Raw genomic sequence first — 17,574 nt, 5'->3', positions numbered from 1 at the left:
TTCTGGACTTTGAAGAGTTTGTACTTCAATGCTTGTTTCCATCATCACCTGCCATCATTTCATATTCAAACTATCCTTACCTTACTAGTGTCTTCAGAAATGTAACTTGTACTACAAGCTGCTACAAAGTTTTGTACAACAAACACCCATAACTGACCAGCAAGTTGCACAAGTTAGTTGCAGATTAAGTGTTGTATTTTGTGAGATCAGCAGTTTGCTGTCCTCTTTGTACAAGCAGAATCTGTCTGAAAATCTATAAGCTAAGTCCATACATCCATAATGACAGTTTAATGGGGAAGGAAGGTGCAAGAATCATCCACATTTCTACTTAAAAACCAACACTTTTGATAATATTAACTTTTTACTGTAAGCATCTGGTGTTATTTACTAACTACAGCCACACTATCTCTTTTAATACAGTTCTAAACAAACAAACATATTGACAAACCGATGTGGAAAGGGACCCACAGTAATCTAAACACAAAACAGTGATCCAAATACCGATATGTGCTCTGAAAAACAAGGAACCAAGTATTCAGATTGTTCTGCTGTCTGTTAAAAATTGAAGTATATATAATCAATCAGTTGTGAAGCAGTGTCATAGAAATACGTCACATGACCTTGTCACTCCTCCTGGAAACAAGACTAAACATACAGATGAATTTTTACATTTACCTGTACATGCTAGAGAAACTTGCCACAGTCAGATCTAAAATATTATTCTCACTCATACATACTAAGTGACTAGAATTTTTCACTCACCATAAAACTTTCATTACTATGCTCCTCTTACCTGCAAGTACAAGTTGATTGTTGTTCTTAAAAGACTACACAAAAAAAGTGGTCTTGGAGTATCATATAGCTGCAAGTTTTTTTTAAAGTACATTCATAACATATGTAGCATATTTGTTTGGAAGAGGGGCCAGCCAATTAATTATCTTGCTGCAACATATTTCTTTCATTATTTTCCATTTTTTAGTGTCTAAAGGATAATCCATAAAATTGATTGAGCCATTTATTAATGGGCAATCATATTCAGGGCAGACAATGAGAATCTGTATAAGGATAGTCACATCATGAAGGAGCTGTGTTGTCAGAGTAAAGACAATGTTCATGTTTATATGGAAATAAAATACCTTGATTGCAGTTGCTTTAAACCTTATTTGTATGAAATCAGTGATTCTATCAGCCATTGTGTTTCCTCTAACCAACTTGCATCATAGACATAATACAAATAGTTACAATTCTGAACATTTATTAAATATATGGATTTTTTTTAATTACCAAGCTTTGTGATCTATTGGCACATCATGTATTTATTTACTTGAATATCTGGACAGACAGACATTAATGACTGAATACCATGACAGCAGCTGTGCTAGGTATAGGTGCACTACCTTTTAATGACATATGTATTTATTTCTTCTGACTGTCTATGAAGTGCTGCAAATGCAAGTTGTACATTGTTCATAAGTGTTACTGACAGTAGCTTTAGTTGTGCCTGTTCTCCTTGAGGTGTGTGGTAAAGGCACCATCAACATTTCAATATAAAAAGAAATTTCATATTCTGTTACAAAATATCACATTATTTTCCAGCTGTTCTTTGTATTATAAAATGCAATCTGTAACTGTATTATAACTTGTGTGTCCTGTTATATTTTTATTACTATTATTACAAGTGCACACTCTCAAAAACAGTTTGCTATTTTTACTGAGTGTGAAGTGTTTACTTGAAGAATATAATACTCATCAATCCTGCCCTCATTTATGAATATATCACATCCTTTGTAGCTAGCTCTAAGTATTTGATGCTGACAGTATTTCAAAAGTTCTCTACTAACGATTATATATTTGTATCCAAAGAGCTGTAGTTTTATGATAACAGAACAAAGATTATTTACAGTGAAATGTCAGTTCATTTCAGGGGTTTCAGAAGAGTGTACCAATGGTTTACCGTTCAAAATTTTCTTTGGTGATCAAGGGATTACGCCAGGTTAATAGACACAGAATTATAAGGATATATCTGTTTATTTGTCAGCTTAAAACACAAAATGGATTTATTTCGTGCAGTTATCGAAGTCATGTAAAATATATCTGTAAATACTACCATGAACATGTAAATTAAATGTATATTTATTCCAAAATTGTTTTATTTACAGTCTTGCTTATTCTTTTTCCTTTACTATTTTTACAACAGAATTGATCACACACAGAAACAGAAAATCGCTACATAAATGTACAGCACGCTGAGAGGCAACTCGGACAACAAATTAATATGAACGCCGAATAATGTCATTAACCATGTCTACAATGACAGCATTTGCCTAGCTCACAATCGAACGTGACACAAGATCGTGCAAAACTAAAAGCACTGTGAACGAGATACTCACCCTGTCTTTCTGTCCTGTTGATGGCCATCGTCTTGCTGACTAGCACTCACCAGTATGTGTAAGAGGACACTGAAAATCGTAAACTTCATCGTCGCTGCAAAACATTCGTCGGTATAGCGAACGTTTCTGCTAAACGCAATCAGACGAGAAGAAGCGATCACTCACAGTTCCCGCACGGGAGGCAGGCATTCTCATCAGCATTGTACGACGGACCAAACGTTGTAAACGCACTGAACATGCGAGTTTCAAATGGTTTTCTCGTATTAATCGCACCGACCCCTCCTCCCTACGACACCTGACCTCTCGTGTCAGCCATGACAGCTTTGGTGGTCGCTCGTTCACTGTTTTTTTGATTGCAAGGCGCGATTTCAGTATCGACGCAAGATTCGTTCAATTGCTCTTAACTCGTTGCAAACCGGGGATTCGAGGAGATTTTCTCTTGGACACAAGTTAACACAGATGGCTAAGGCAAATAATAAAAAAAGTCTGATGGTTCACTGCACTGTGATTATTATTTCTCTTTGTAGAATTACGGAAATATTAAACCACCGAGTCCGCAGACAGTTCTGAGGCTCGCACAACATGCCACCCTGTTATCTTTTTCAGTTTATACCGTGAAAAGGGCAATATAAAACATCGTTCCTTGACATCTTTACAGAAAAATATTTTCACAGAGCAGCCTCCAATACCATTGCGAGAGGATCGTTGTTTCTTCTTTTATTTTTTGTATGTGTCACGTGAAGCCAGATTTTGGCGCTGTGGATTTTACAAATTCTGGACATGAAGGACCACACTTTGATTGTTTCGGGATTTCACCAGTTTCCAGTATCTGCCATTTGTCAACACTGAAACAAAATTTATTCATTTCAAATAAACAGTTAACAATGTGTGCACAACATGTTACCGCAACCCCAAGCCCCACCTGTAGTACTTCAACTGTATTTCTGATTTTCTTTCTTTTATTTCGCTGTATTTTTAACATGTTATACGTATCAGTGTTGCTGGGAATATTACCCTTAATCTGTTTTGACAATGGTGCAAGAAACTGACTGTGGCCTATTGCAGTAGCTCTCTTTTCCTGGTTGAATTTAAAGAAAATAGCAACAGAACTAACCATGATGTCAGTCCCGAATCTCTTAACTGTTCAGTTATTTCCAGTCAGCATAAAATAGGGAACAGAAATGTCTGCCATAGTTTGAAATTTCAAGGTATAGTTTCCTTCAGTGGAATTTCTTCATAGCTTACTATGTCTTGTGGCAAATGAGTAGCAACATTCCTTCACATTAGAACTATTTTGTGAAAGTTACATTTTTCAGTAAATACAAATGTCTTCAATGATTTTTGTAAACTGATTCAGCAGCATATCTTGAAACATGACCATTTCAAAGATACAAATTTAAAAGGGAGTTTGATGAGGGGTGTGGGTCTTCAAATCATATTTTTTTCTGAAGTGCTGATGGTGCTGTCATTAGTAAAATGGCGACATTTCTTAAATTGATACACAATTATGAATAACACAAAGCAGTTGATAAATGATGCTAAATTGTAAAATTACATTGCTAAAAGCAATAGTCAGGATCTGGAACAACTGTGCTCCTGTCAAAAGTCTGATAATGTCAAAAGTCTGACGTTGTTCCCAGCTGGGCACACGTGGCAAAGGCTATTTTACTTTTGACAGGAGCAGAGCTGCTGCAAATTCTGACTACTGCTTTTTAGCAATGTAATTTTACGATTTAGCAACATTTATTCTGATGAAGACACCCCTAGTAGGTGTCGAAATGTAGGTCAATGTTTATGCACAAGTGGTTGGCTGTTTATTTCTATGTTGGAATAATATCAAACCTGCCACTCATATTTTAATTGCTTTAAAAGAAGGCACAGTATAGTTCTGTAATTTTGTTCTCATTTTCTACTAACTACTAATTCCAAGTAAACTAGATACATTTTCAAAATAGTATAAAGGAATGCTCCTCTTCCACAAGAAAAGTGGAGTATTAATTGAAGAGTACAACCAGTTTTGTAGCTAGGGCTAGCCAGGCGTGTGATTGCCAGGGGTGTGACCCTCTGTCGCTGGGGGATTGGGGGGGTGGGGGTTACTTTCAGAGTTATTGTGTTGTTTCTCTTAATAGAAATAAAGTCTTGGGGGAGAGGCAAAATAATTCCAGGGGCCCTCATGACCCTAGCCATGATACTGTGGACAATGGTAATTTTGGTATGGGTGCATACAAATGTTTTCTCAAGCAATGTAAGTCAGATTTCTCCAATGTGTTTGACTCTCCTAACTTCTTAGTACCTAAATTCTATTGGATACATCTGACTGACTCCCTGTCTATAGTGAGCCTCACCAAGAGCAATTTAATTCTGTAAAATGGACCAACTAGGATGAGTGTCTACTAAAAGCCACCTGCCCAGTTATTCACATGACTGTACAAAAAATTTATAGCATATATTGATCCATGATACAGCTTACTCACCATTCATAAAGACAGCATCCATAAAAAATGCAGATGAAAGTGAGTATAGCACCCAGTATAACTACAGTGATGCCTGCTATTACAACACCAACAAACACCTTCTGGTCCTCCTTTGAAAGTTTCTCTGTAAAAATGAACACAAAATTTTCAATCCAACTGATTCCAATCACTTAACTTGAGTAGCAATTTTAAATGTTTTTCAGACATTAAGTTAACTGTAAACTACTGCAGTTAATCAATCACAACTGGGATTAGTACTGTCATAGAAATACATGGAAGTAATTGTGCTTGGGGATGTGTAGTGGAAGATAGTGGTGAAACAGGCTTAGATTAATTGGTAGTAGCCTATACTAGGAATCTGTTTTTCATATTTAAAAGAGAATGCTCATAAATTACTTCAACAACCTTCACTGGAAAGTTACTTATGTGCATCAGATCCATACCAGGTTGGACCAGCAGAAAGCAACAAAGAATGTTAGCGTAAATAGTCACAAGGACATTTCACTCAAGAAAGAATATAACAGAAACACCACAAAACATTAACTGCCAAACAATCGAAGAAATGTAAATTTTTTAAAAAATCTCATGAAAACCTGTGTAGAAAATTCCAAGAATCAGTTTCCAGACTGGAATCTATCAGTCCACAGTATATACTCCCACAGGGACCAATAAGATAAAAGCAGAAGATAATTGCTTCATTTGTGTGTGTGTGGGGGGGGGGGGGGGGCAAGCATGTGCACACAATCTGATTAGAAAAGAGCAAGAGCTTGAAAGTTAGTGTTAAGTGTTTTCTATTATGTGTTCCTGTGCGCCACACACTAATGCTCTATATGTATGTGGTTGTCTTTCCCTTATTTTATTTATTTCTACATTCAGGAATTTCCATTATTTTTATTAAGTATCTTCTAAAATGCAGTCAACAGTGCTTTTTCACAATAGCACGATCAGTAGATGTGTGGAAAAAGAACATGATTGATAATAACACAACAGTAAGTATGGAGGATACAGAAATGCAGACCAGCAGTTATTTTGCTTTCTGAGAAGTTGCATTACTCCTTACACAGTTGTAGAGCAGTGTTCTCTGAGATATCAACATTCCCACAATCTGCTAAATTGGTGGAAGTTCAATTTTAATATTGGATAAACACCTTTCACATACTGGTGATGGTTCCATTCCTAAATGTGTACATGTTATAGGTTTTGATAACAGCACTTATGAAGGTGTACAGTTTGCATGACATGTTATTACACAATTCTTCTACCTCATAAACATATCTGTCAATTAGTAGGTTCTGTAGATAACCTTCAAAGCAATTGTATGCCAGGCCTCTCACAGTCGGGGGGAATTTATTATGCAGTGCTGTCCCAGTTTATTCAAAATTATTTTGGCACTTACATATGTAATGTATTTCAAACATAAATAATTTCTGTTCCTCATTTAATAATTGTGGACAGTACCTCTACAAGTTAGAGTCTCTGGATGCTTTTTCATCAAGAGGAGACAGGTTTTAATATAGAGGGAGGCTACAGTTAGTATTTTTAGTTCTTTGAACAGTACCATGAGCCTCTGCTTGTAACCCCCTGTTCCCCCTGCCGATCTCCTACCCAACACAAACATTGTTTTCGCATGAGAAGAATTGTCCCACCCCGTAGGATATTTCTGAATGTTAGAGGAGAGCAGAAGGGAGCACAGTTTGTAGACAGATGCTGTTTCTTTGTTGACACAAGGTTTTAATTAATGTAATAAGTAAATCACTGATGACAGTTTAGCTAAATCATTTTAAAATCAGTTGGGCTGCTGTGATGCTGAATCATGAGTTGCCATATTGCCTGGTATGCTATGAGAGTCATCACAGATTCAAGTTTTGATGACAAACTCTAGCTTAGGCTGTTCCAACACTGTCCAGTGTGGCATCGGTGCTGGGGGCACCCGTCAGCACGCTTGCGCATAGGTGGGGCTACTGTAGGCTACCTGCCAGGTAGCCGTACTGCACACACTGTGCTCATAGGTGCATCACTCAACCAGCCATGCCCATGGGCACAAGGCCAGGGCGTTACAGTCTGGTATGATACAGACCTGCTGCCTGACTGTCCACATCATGTGCTTGCCCACCACTGCCCACAGACGCCCGGCAGCTCGCAAATGGGTATTCGAGGTGGGAAATCCTATTTCAGCTGGCAGCATTAGCTATCATCCTGTCTGTATTTTATAGCTGAATACTCTCCTGAGGCAAGCTTGCCCGTAACCACTGTAACTAGTCCTCGGTATCCTGGATACTACCACTGGAACGGAGTTGCCGTCCGAGCTGGTCACAGGCATGTTCCGCAGGGGACAGATGTGGGATCTTTCTGGCCACACCAGTAGTTCGACATTAAACAGACTCACACAGAGACGTGTCATCTGGATGAACATTATCCAATTGAAAAATGGCACCACGATACAGTTGCATGAGAGGTAACACATGAGGATGCAGGATTTCTGTAACATACTATTGTGTCATCAGAGTTCTCTAAATACGAGTTGTGACCTGAAGCCATACCGTATCTGAACACAGCTGCATTTGTACAGAGGCAATCTAGTCTGCGGCCTACTCACCAGCAGTACAAAATTAAAAAGTTTTCTCCTAAATAGATACAGATACTGTAACAAGATACTCTGCATGTTAATCCATACAGTAAAGCATCTGATGACAGAATTTTGATCTGAAGTTACAATATGACTCAAATCTCTTCTCACAGTTCCTTCACCAAAGCTCATCAAAGTCACTCAAGTACTCTGTTTCTAATAATATAACTGTAAATATATAAGTACTCTGTAAGTCCAGTGTATTGTGTGATGGATCGTATCTATGGTCGTTGAGGATGTGGCAAGTGAAGAACAACTGTCATTATACTTCTTTACAAGACCAAAGTCTTCTGATATACTGTCACAGTCATTTTGCAATGTGTATGCTAAAGGAAGCAATGTATTTCTTGTCTAACTTGGAAAGCATGCCTATTGGAATTTAAAAGTAAAAATTTAAGTGTTGCTCAAAACCTTTCTTGTAGCATTTCCAATAAAGATGGTTGAACATTATTGTGATGCTCACACACTGACTTAACGAAACAATTGATTAATCATGCAGGTCTTCTCTACCTCTCCCACTAACAGCTAGCTTAGACTCCCAGGTTAATGAGCAACATTCAAGAAGTGATCAGGTGAAGGATTTGTAAATGACCTGATTAATGAAAAAATTCCACTTCGCGAGGATTATTTCAAGTAAATATATGCAGTCATTCCACCTTAAATCTCTCCAGATGGTTACTCCTAAATATTTGATGGTTTTAGATCATTTCAGTGATTGATTTGTGATGACATAATTGAGCAACATCACATCATTTTGCTTAATTGCATGAATTATGTTACACACAATTATGGCAAAAGATCAGCTGTCAATCTTTACACAAATTGTATATCATCTTGAGGTCTTCCAGTATTTTCTGACAGGTTGTTAATAGTTAAAATCTATATCACACATGAATAGCCTCAGAGAATAACTTATGTTATCTATCAGGTGATGGAGATAATACATTTAGTATCTATTACCTACCCTAACACATTTCTGTAAATATTTCATCCCTTTCTGAGATGAACGCTCCCTGTAGGAAAACGCCAGTTAGCCAGGCGTGCATTGCAGTGTGCTCTAGAGCAGAATACCCATTGTCCTAAAACCTCAGTCACCAGTTGCCAGTACAGCAATCAACATCCTGTTCAACAAGACTAATTGCAATATGGTCCTGCTTCTAGCATCAACAGACTGCAGGGTCATACTGAGACCCTACTGTTCACCGCTGGCTTAGTAACTGTCATTGCCTCATACCACTAGCCAGACATCGGGGCCAGTGTCTGCTCTTCAACTGAAACCACCTTCACCACAAGCCACTGCTGGACTGGCTGTCAACACCACCCACTTACCATGCACAGAGTTTCTGCTAAACATGAAACCATAATCCAATGGTAAAATGAAAATACACATTGCTTAAAATAAGGATAGGACAGAAAAGATTAGAATTTTAAAGAATTCAATTATGTCCATTCACTCAGGCCACTGATTTTATTTATCAATTTATCTAACCTTTTACCATTCTGCAAATAGTATAGGACAAACCATACATAAATTCCCTCCCATCCTCTCTCTCTCTCTCTCTCTCTCTCTCTCTCTCTCTCTCTCTCTCTCTCAAACATATATGTCATACCTGAGTACTCGCTGAGTTCCAAGGAAGCAAGCATTTCAGTGATGTTCAAAGTCATCAAGCATTCCTTGCGTTCTTTGCTCCATACATGCATTCTGCAAACAGTGATCAGTTTTATTAAAGTAATTTTTCTTAAGAACTTGTTTTGTTTAAACCATTTATGTAAACAAAGATTAACTTACATCTTAATTTTAAATACAAACTTCAAAGATGTTTAATCTACACTTATTTATTTCCAGATTAAAACATCAAATGCACTAAACATAAATGAATTATTTAAAAAAAATAACATATCAGATAGCTCCATTTATTTTTTTCATTTAGTGATTTTCAGCACATAGCAAGAACAACTGGTCCTCATTAAAGTGGACCTGTTAGTATGTAAATGCCTTATATATGAACTATGTTTTTTGTCCTTAAACTATAATAACATAACATGGCTAGTACATTGTAAGAGTGGTCCATGGAAGAATAAAACTTCCACTCCTACTACTAGGAGAAAAGTAAGAGGTGACAGAGGCAGAAAGGGCAAACTTTTTGTTGTAAGGTGAAAAGGAGAACTAAAGGCTTTAATAGGATACTGAATAACAGATTGTTATCACTACCACCGAAAACTGGCCAATTGTCAACAGTTTGGATATGTGGGGAAAAAAGAGCCAGGAAATCAGAATGAATGTACAGAGAAATGTTCATTATTAAGGACAGAAACTCAAGGAAAGTTTGGCTGTTAAAGCCACAGAGAGCCAAACAAGGTTTTCAACAAAGAACTGTTTGAACAGTAGAATGTTAGGAGGAGGTGTTGGATCATTTGAGAGAAGTTTCACCAATCGCAAGTACCTGTGAACTTGCCTGTGAAGGCAAACTTCAGAAAACTGTTCAAGTGCAGACCGAAAGGAGAGAGGGGCACTGCCCTTCTCTAAACCCCCCACCCCCCCACCCTCCCCTGCCCCAACCCCAGGCAAAAAATCTTAGTAGAAGTGTTTGCTTATATTTTCATATACTATCAATTTTCATCATCATATTCCACCAGCAACTTTCAAGTAAAGTACTTCTGAAATGGCAAGCAATTCTATAAATTACAAGCATCATTTAACACTTATCAGTTAACTTGCACAAAGGCCTGTCCATGTGAATGTACCATTTCAAGCAGGTAGATGCACAAATTCATAGGCCAACTGTATACCTGTGGTCAACAATAAATCTGACACGGTTTGTGAGTCTAGAGGTAGAACCAGCAAAGATGCAGTTGAGTATGGAAAGACAAAAAGGGAGGACCCTCCACGAAGAAAAAATTAAACACAACCAGAAAAACTGTCTTGCCAAATGTAAGCAGACAAAAAAAGTATGTCCCTCTTTTACGCACTCACAACAGGACTTGTTTGTGTAATCATAGTGCTAAGTTAAAAACTGATAACAGTGAATGCACATTTCATCTTTATAGTGTATAAATTTTGGTGTTGCCAGTGTTGTGAGAGGTTGTTGTTATTATAGTTCTTAAACTACCTGCAAGATACAAGTACTTGTTAAATTTTTGGATGACTCTTTTTTAAATGCTATATTTCTCTGAGCTCTAGTTTTTTAGATGTTATTCTAAAATGATGTACCAAGCACTGATGTAAACAAAATTTTATTGTTATATTAAAAAATTTATGAATTTTATTGTAAACAAACATTTTATTATTATATGTAAGTATTTTAGATATTTTAATCTTCTTCTTTTTCTTTTTCCTGCACATATGATAAATCAACATGGGGTAGGCACGTTATTCTGGATTTGGCATATTAGTGGTGGAGGGTGGCCGGATGCACATCCTGTTGCCACCACTTCCTCCTTGGGATGGAATGTGTGTACCACATTTATCTGATTCTAATGTTATCCCATGTGGAAGTTTGAGACTGTTTTCAAAATGTTTGCAAATCGTGATGGAGATGGTATTCACTGAGGGGTAGTATTCACCCAACTGGATGAGGAAAACTACCTAAAACCACATCCACACTGGCTAGCACACTGGTTCCTATCATTAATGTGACGGGTGGATTTGATCCAGGGCCAGCGCACCTCACAGATTTCCAGAAGAAGTGGCATACTAGTGCGTGCAGCATACTAATGCATGTAGTTATCCAGGCTCATCACTTTATATATTTTAATGCTATTATTTTTAAGTTCTTAGGCAACTGTGCCACACTGAAAATGGGACCCCACCTCCCCTACAGAACCAAATCCTGGATCATGTCTGATACAGTAGGAGGACAGCAATTATCCTCCAGTTTGTGGAAGCAATGAGACCAAATGATTTTGAACCCAGAATTCTGTCAAAGGATTATCCAGTGAAATTTGCAGTTCCATGCTTCTTACAGTTTATACTGGTCACATATAAGGTATCTTTCAACTGTGATGCTTGTTTTTAATTGTTGCAAATTCATGTTTAATGTCAGAAAAACCATACATCATGTTTGCTTCAGATCTCTACCAACAGTTCTTCGTCAAATAAATTGAAGAATTCACTTTCTTGATCTAATTTTGATTTATTTAAAGATATTATCAAAATCATGTTTACAGCCATTAAAAAAAAGCAACAGTGGACAATATGCATGCCTTCGTTTACAATAGTGTGTCGCTGCTCTTTTTAAGATCTAATGATGGCTGTAATCCAAAATCGCAAATCTGTTTAAGCAAATCAAAATGTAACAAAGGCTGTGGAATATTTAGTTTATGTACACATTCAGGCCAAGCCTACTTGTACTGTGTATCATACAGCACGCTGCCTTGTGTGACAGGAAGGTGAGCTGCACCCGCATCAAACTTTTGCAGCAGATCCACAACTGTGGACTGATATACCAGCCAGCAGGAGTGCAACTTTTAAGCAATTTTCCACACTCTTTTAGGCAAATGCCAGGCTGGTCCCCAAATTCCACCTCAGAGCATATGGTATGCAAACATTTAAAATACAATGACACACGGAACAAAGTTTATATGATTCACAGACAGACTAGACACACAAACTTCCCTCCCTCACGTTACCATGATGATTTTGGCGTCAAAAAGGCCATCCTGCCACAAAGTTAAATAATATAACGAAATTTGCCACATCTCAAAAACGTGGACCCTGTAAAAGAGAGCTTAAATGTTAGGCAAAAGAAAGAAAGTAAGGTCACTAGTCTCCTCCAAAGGTCCAAGTGACCACATTTGATAATTCTCTAGAAGCTTGTTTACTGGAATTCTATAAATCAAATAACAGAGCCTCAAATGAATCTCTCAGTGTGCAAGGACGTGTGTACTGTTCTTAAACTTCCTCACACACTCAAAATGGGGTGAGACTCAAACCCACAACTTTGCTGTTCGTGGGAAATGTTCTTACCAACTAAGCTATTCAGCCACAACCTATGGTGGGTTCAGCATAACAGAACCTTATTTGCTACCATCCAACTTCAGTGGTGCATATTACTTTGTGTTTGTTTGGAACGTGCTGCCACAGTGTCCGAGATTGTATCTCTTGTTCACATATGGTCAGTTGTAAAGGAAGTGGCTGGTCAGCAGCACAAGGTCAACAATATAAAGTAAGTTCTTAGTAAACATATTTCTGTTACTGATAAATCAGATATATGTACAGTATTTATCAATCATGTTTTGAGTATTGCTGGTGAATTAAATCAACATTTAATCATATAACTCTCTTGGCAAATGCCTTTCTGAGATTGATGTCTGAAATACTCCTCTGTGATACAGGCAAGGGAGAGCATTTGGGTCAGACTTCCTTAACTCTTGTGCTGAAAGGTGTGCGGTATACCGCTGCATCCATTTTCAATAAGCTATCACTAGAATTCAAAAATCTTAGCAGTAATCCACGTGCTTTCAAACTGAAACTGAAGAGTTTCCTCATAAGTCACTCCTTCTATTCTGTCAAGGAGTTCCTTGAAAAAAGTAAGCTGATTCTTGTTGTATTGTTGATTATGTTTAAGTAAACGTATGGCTTGACTTTTTTTGGGTTCATAAACATTTTATTTTTATCTGTTATTACTTTTATGTTGTTCCATGACCTTGGACATTTGCTCCTCAGGTTGTTCCTAGAGAACTTGACGTTTAAATAAATAAATAGACAGGTGCAGCCTTGAGATGATGTTGCACTCAACCATTTTGGTATTAATGTCTGTAAGCACCTAAGCATCATGAGTGAATGACTGTTTGAATATAGTTAGAGAGAGAGAGAAAGTCCCACAAAGTAGATCCACTTGAACATTAGTGCAGTAATACTGTATGCTGTCTGGACTGTATCTTTCACTGTGAAAAACCCTCAAAAGTTAGAGGTATATTACATTCTTTCACATTATGCCTACATGTTTGGCATCTACAGATAACGACCACCCACTCAGTTTTGATTTAGCATTATTTATGGCTAGATGTCCTTCCTGTTTTCTAAAGATATACAATTCACACTCTTAGTTTAAAATGTTCTAAGCTAACGTCTTGGGAATGTTTTTTCATTGCTTGTATATCAAGCTGGTTTCCACTTCTAAAATCTTGTATGTCAGTGCAGTTCTTCTTTTAATATTCATCACTGTGTACAAGGTGACACTGTAGTAAAGCGGGTTCAATTCACATTCTGGAGGAGTGAGACTGATTTAAATTCCCATCCAGCTTTGGCTTTTCATTTTTTCACTATATCAGCTAAGGCAAATGGTGGGAAGGCTGCCCTAGAAAGTGTAGTAGCTGGAATTGTGGCACAGCCAGGAGATGCTGGCTGATGGGCTGAGGGTGTCAATGGTAAGACAACAACAGCAATAGATGAACAACAGAATGACAAATCTGGCATGAAAACCAAATTGGGAGCCTTAGACATAGCAATATCAAGAACAAAACAATCCTGTGTATAATTAACAACAAAAGTGTAATCAGAACATGACTGAGGTCCAGGCTCCTGCGCTGTGAGCCATATAGCTCAACCGCAGATGCCGATAGGTTGGCACCTGGGGCATGGCCCATGCCTAGCACTGAGGTGGCAACAGCAGTGCTCACAAATGTTATGAGCACTGCTTAGTCGCTGTTGTTCTAGTGGGATTTCGAACTTCTCAAGTGGGAATACCAGAGAAAGGACATGGCCAATTTCCTTCCCTGTTCATGTCCAGTTCAGACTAGTGCCCCAGCTCTAATGATCCTTCATGAGAAACTAAATCATGTTCTTACTTCTTTTTATTTATTTATCCATCTGTTTACAATATGCATTATGTGAATGTTATCTGAATGTGTACATTAATTAAATATACTCAAATAAACAGTTTAATTAAACATGAATACCTACTTACAATTTTTCATATATTGTGTTAACTGTTTGTGGAAGCTTGTCTCTCTATTCTGTTGTAAATTTTGTAAACTGTCTCTTGATAATACTGTATGCTACTGTCACGGAACACACTCCACTGTTACTGAGACCATGCTATCATATGTGACTGGTGAATTAATGTAGAAATTTCATGTAATGTATTTAATTTAATGCAGATGCTTCATAAATTCATCATTTCCACAGAAATTGTTGACTATCAGCCTGTGGTCAGGTTCTTTTTTGAACTTGTATAAACCTGAAATTTGCTCAAGTCTTTGAAGCAAAGCATGGAATAAAAGTTGTGGTAGATGTAGCACACTTTCATTATGTAGAGCTATCCTGCGTATTTCCCTGTGAAACTTTGTTTTGTGTCTCATACTTATGAACATTACTAATACTCCTGAAATTTCCAATTGTACTTATTCTAAACACTAACAGAGGGTCATAATGATGTAACTCAATAGAGCATGTAATTTTAGATGGCGGACTTCTTAAGTAATAAAACCCAGTACATTGTCCTTGGTGGCAAGTGTTCATAAGAGACAAGGGTATCATCAGGAATGCTTCAGGGAAGTTTGAAATGACTGCTCTTATTTGTGTATATAATCTGACAGGTAGAGCCAGCAGCAAATTGCAGCTGTTTGCTGCTGATGCTGTGGTGTACAGGTTGAGTGACAACAGGAGGAAACAAGATAAATTAGACAAAATTTCTAGCTGGTATGACAGATGGCAGCTTGCTCTTTATGTAGAAAAAGTAACTTAAAACACATGAGTAGGAAAAACAATCCCATAATGTTTGAATACAGCATAAAGACTGCACTGTTTGACACAGTCATTTTGCGTAAAGACTACAAAGATAAGATAAGAGAAATTAGGGCTCGTACTGAGGCATATAGATAGTCACTTTTTCCTTGCTCTTTTTGCATGTGGAGTAGGAAAGGAAATGACTAGTAATGGCACAAGATACCCTCCACCATGCACCATATACAATGGCTTGCAGCGTATGTACAAAGATTTAATGTAGATGGCTATAGCTGTGAAACAAGAGACACCACAAAACATTTAGTATTGAAATGCTAATTTACTTAAAATCTGACTTGAAAAGGAAAATGAACACACTGCCTATGCTACAGTAATGTGGGAATAACCTGTCACAGAGGCATCTTCTCACTGACGTGTTGGTGCTGTCTGGCTCACACACCATGCGGTGATCATTGCACTGCACGTCAAAGAAACATGTTTCACCGTAGCTTCTTACTGCAAAAAAGAACATATAACTTTAAAAGAAAAAAACATGTAATGCATTTAAAATATTTTGTTTGTCTCTATCACCTTCTGATGTTAACTCTTTCTCATGCAGTCATTTAAAATAAATCATATCACAAACACTGAAACCTCATGTTTTTACAATTAGCACATCCATGCAGAATGCACATCAGAGGAGAGCAATTCCAGCATAACCATGTATAGTGTAAAAATCAGTGAAATATATTTTGCAGATAAAGGTACTGAATATCCATTCTCTTATGGAATTTTGTTTCTTGTGCAACACACAAGGTCAATTTTATGAGAAGCACAATCCATATTTTTTTCAGTGAAACACAGTGCACAGGAGCTAACATCAAACAGTCAGTAAAAAAAAAAAACACCCAACTACACTAAAATGAACTGTGTTATTCAAACACATGGAGGAACATATCAAATGAAGATCATTTACATTAACAGAAGTTTTTTTAATATTTTTAGGTGGAACCAAATAATGGTGTTTAGTTCCCTCATCATATAATGTAGAGTTACAGATCAATGCATTTGCCTAGAAAGCTAATATTAATGGCCCTAAAACCTTAGTTGTTGCAGTCAGAATATATTCATTTGATCAATCACAATTCCTATAGCTGAGTTTTATACTAGCTTTCAGTTTTTGCTGACTCACTTTAGAAGGATTTACATTACTTTTATTTTCATTTTACAAACGTGGAGCCCACACCCGTCACACAGAAAATGAAATACTCACACAAAAGATTGTGGGAGACATGCTGAGCAATGAAATTCAGATCACTGTAGCATAAAGCTAAAATTCAAACTGGTCTACACACTGTTAGAAAGATAAACACATAATATGAACATTAAAACTGCCTAAACAAATGTCTGAGCCGTGCATTGGCTATGTAATATTTACAGTGCACTCTTCTAGTTCAGTTGCTAGCACATCCACTTCTGCCACAGTAGAAAATACAGAACTGCTTTGAAATGTGCCCTGTGTTGGTTTGGAAGTTTTAAACAGTCTCTAATTTCAATGTGATGGCAAGCCTTTGAGTCTACAAACAAGAAATGAGGGCGTTAACGTCACAACAGTTGGGATTCCTTCAATGAAATGTCAAACATTTCAACTTGGTTTGCTGGTGTTACATTTAGCGGCATGTCTGTTTCATAAAAACTGAAGTGCTCCAAGTTGTTTGACTTCTAGTCAGGTGGAACGGCTGCAGACTTCGTGCAGCAGCACATACCATTAGCATTTGTCATATTATATTCTGCCAGGAAGTGTGAAATTTATGTTATCCTTTTTGTCTTGGAAAACAATGCTGCATTGTAAGAAACAAGTTATCACCTACACTCTACATCCTTAAAAACCAAGTAACATTTTCAACTTTGTTACTGCTCACACAGAACAACTGAAAGATCATACCAGTACTCAAATGGATTCTCTAAATTACTTATTGCAGTCTGTCTATTAAAAACAAGTTTTTGAATGCCAACAATTATTTTAAAGTGCCTCATTTACTTTAAAAAAGCAAGTATACAGCAGTAAAAATTATTAAGCTTGGATTTTCTTGACCCCTGAAGTACTTTTTGTAGCAGTGCTGTACATATTAGGGGAGTATCATACTAGTTTCATTTATTTCTCACTGTTTAATGCCCACTTAGCAATGCAACCATCTAATACGTGGCGACGGAGGACTTTGTCTGAAAGCTGATATTTACTAATAGTCTTCTTTCAAATCTGACAATCTGCCACTCAGTGTCTGCTCTGTGTGGTAAGTAGCAATCTAATTCATATTGTTTTTCCACCCTGAATTTTCCATTGTTCAGATGGAGTAGGAACTGAATGTATTCTGTACAGAAAATGGTTTAAGAAAGGTTCTGAAAAAGCTTGTCATA

The 17,574-nt window shown here is 37.2% G+C and overlaps 1 protein-coding gene across 4 annotated transcripts in view; it reads right to left on the bottom strand.

Annotated features, from left to right (window-relative positions):
- Nucleotides 1–2,117: 2,117 nt before the first annotated feature.
- LOC126106428 (uncharacterized) overlaps nt 2,118–17,574 on the bottom strand; it is a 112,054-nt gene continuing 96,597 nt past the window's right edge. For all 4 annotated transcript variants that reach the window (XM_049912705.1, XM_049912703.1, XM_049912704.1 and 1 more), the window contains 4 exons: nt 15,564–15,672; nt 9,101–9,192; nt 4,865–4,988; nt 2,118–3,235 (listed from right to left, as the gene is read on the bottom strand). In XM_049912705.1, coding sequence (XP_049768662.1) covers nt 3,124–3,235; nt 4,865–4,988; nt 9,101–9,192; nt 15,564–15,672 — 437 coding nt within the window. In that variant the 3' untranslated portion in view covers nt 2,118–3,123. The remainder of the gene's footprint in view (nt 3,236–4,864; nt 4,989–9,100; nt 9,193–15,563; nt 15,673–17,574) is intronic.

The sequence above is a fragment of the Schistocerca cancellata genome, chromosome 10, assembly GCF_023864275.1.
Source record: "Schistocerca cancellata isolate TAMUIC-IGC-003103 chromosome 10, iqSchCanc2.1, whole genome shotgun sequence".
Taxonomy (NCBI): Eukaryota; Metazoa; Arthropoda; class Insecta; order Orthoptera; family Acrididae; genus Schistocerca; species Schistocerca cancellata.
The sequence above is the reverse complement of the archived record's forward strand: the minus strand, read 5'-3'. Positions and strand labels throughout refer to the sequence as shown.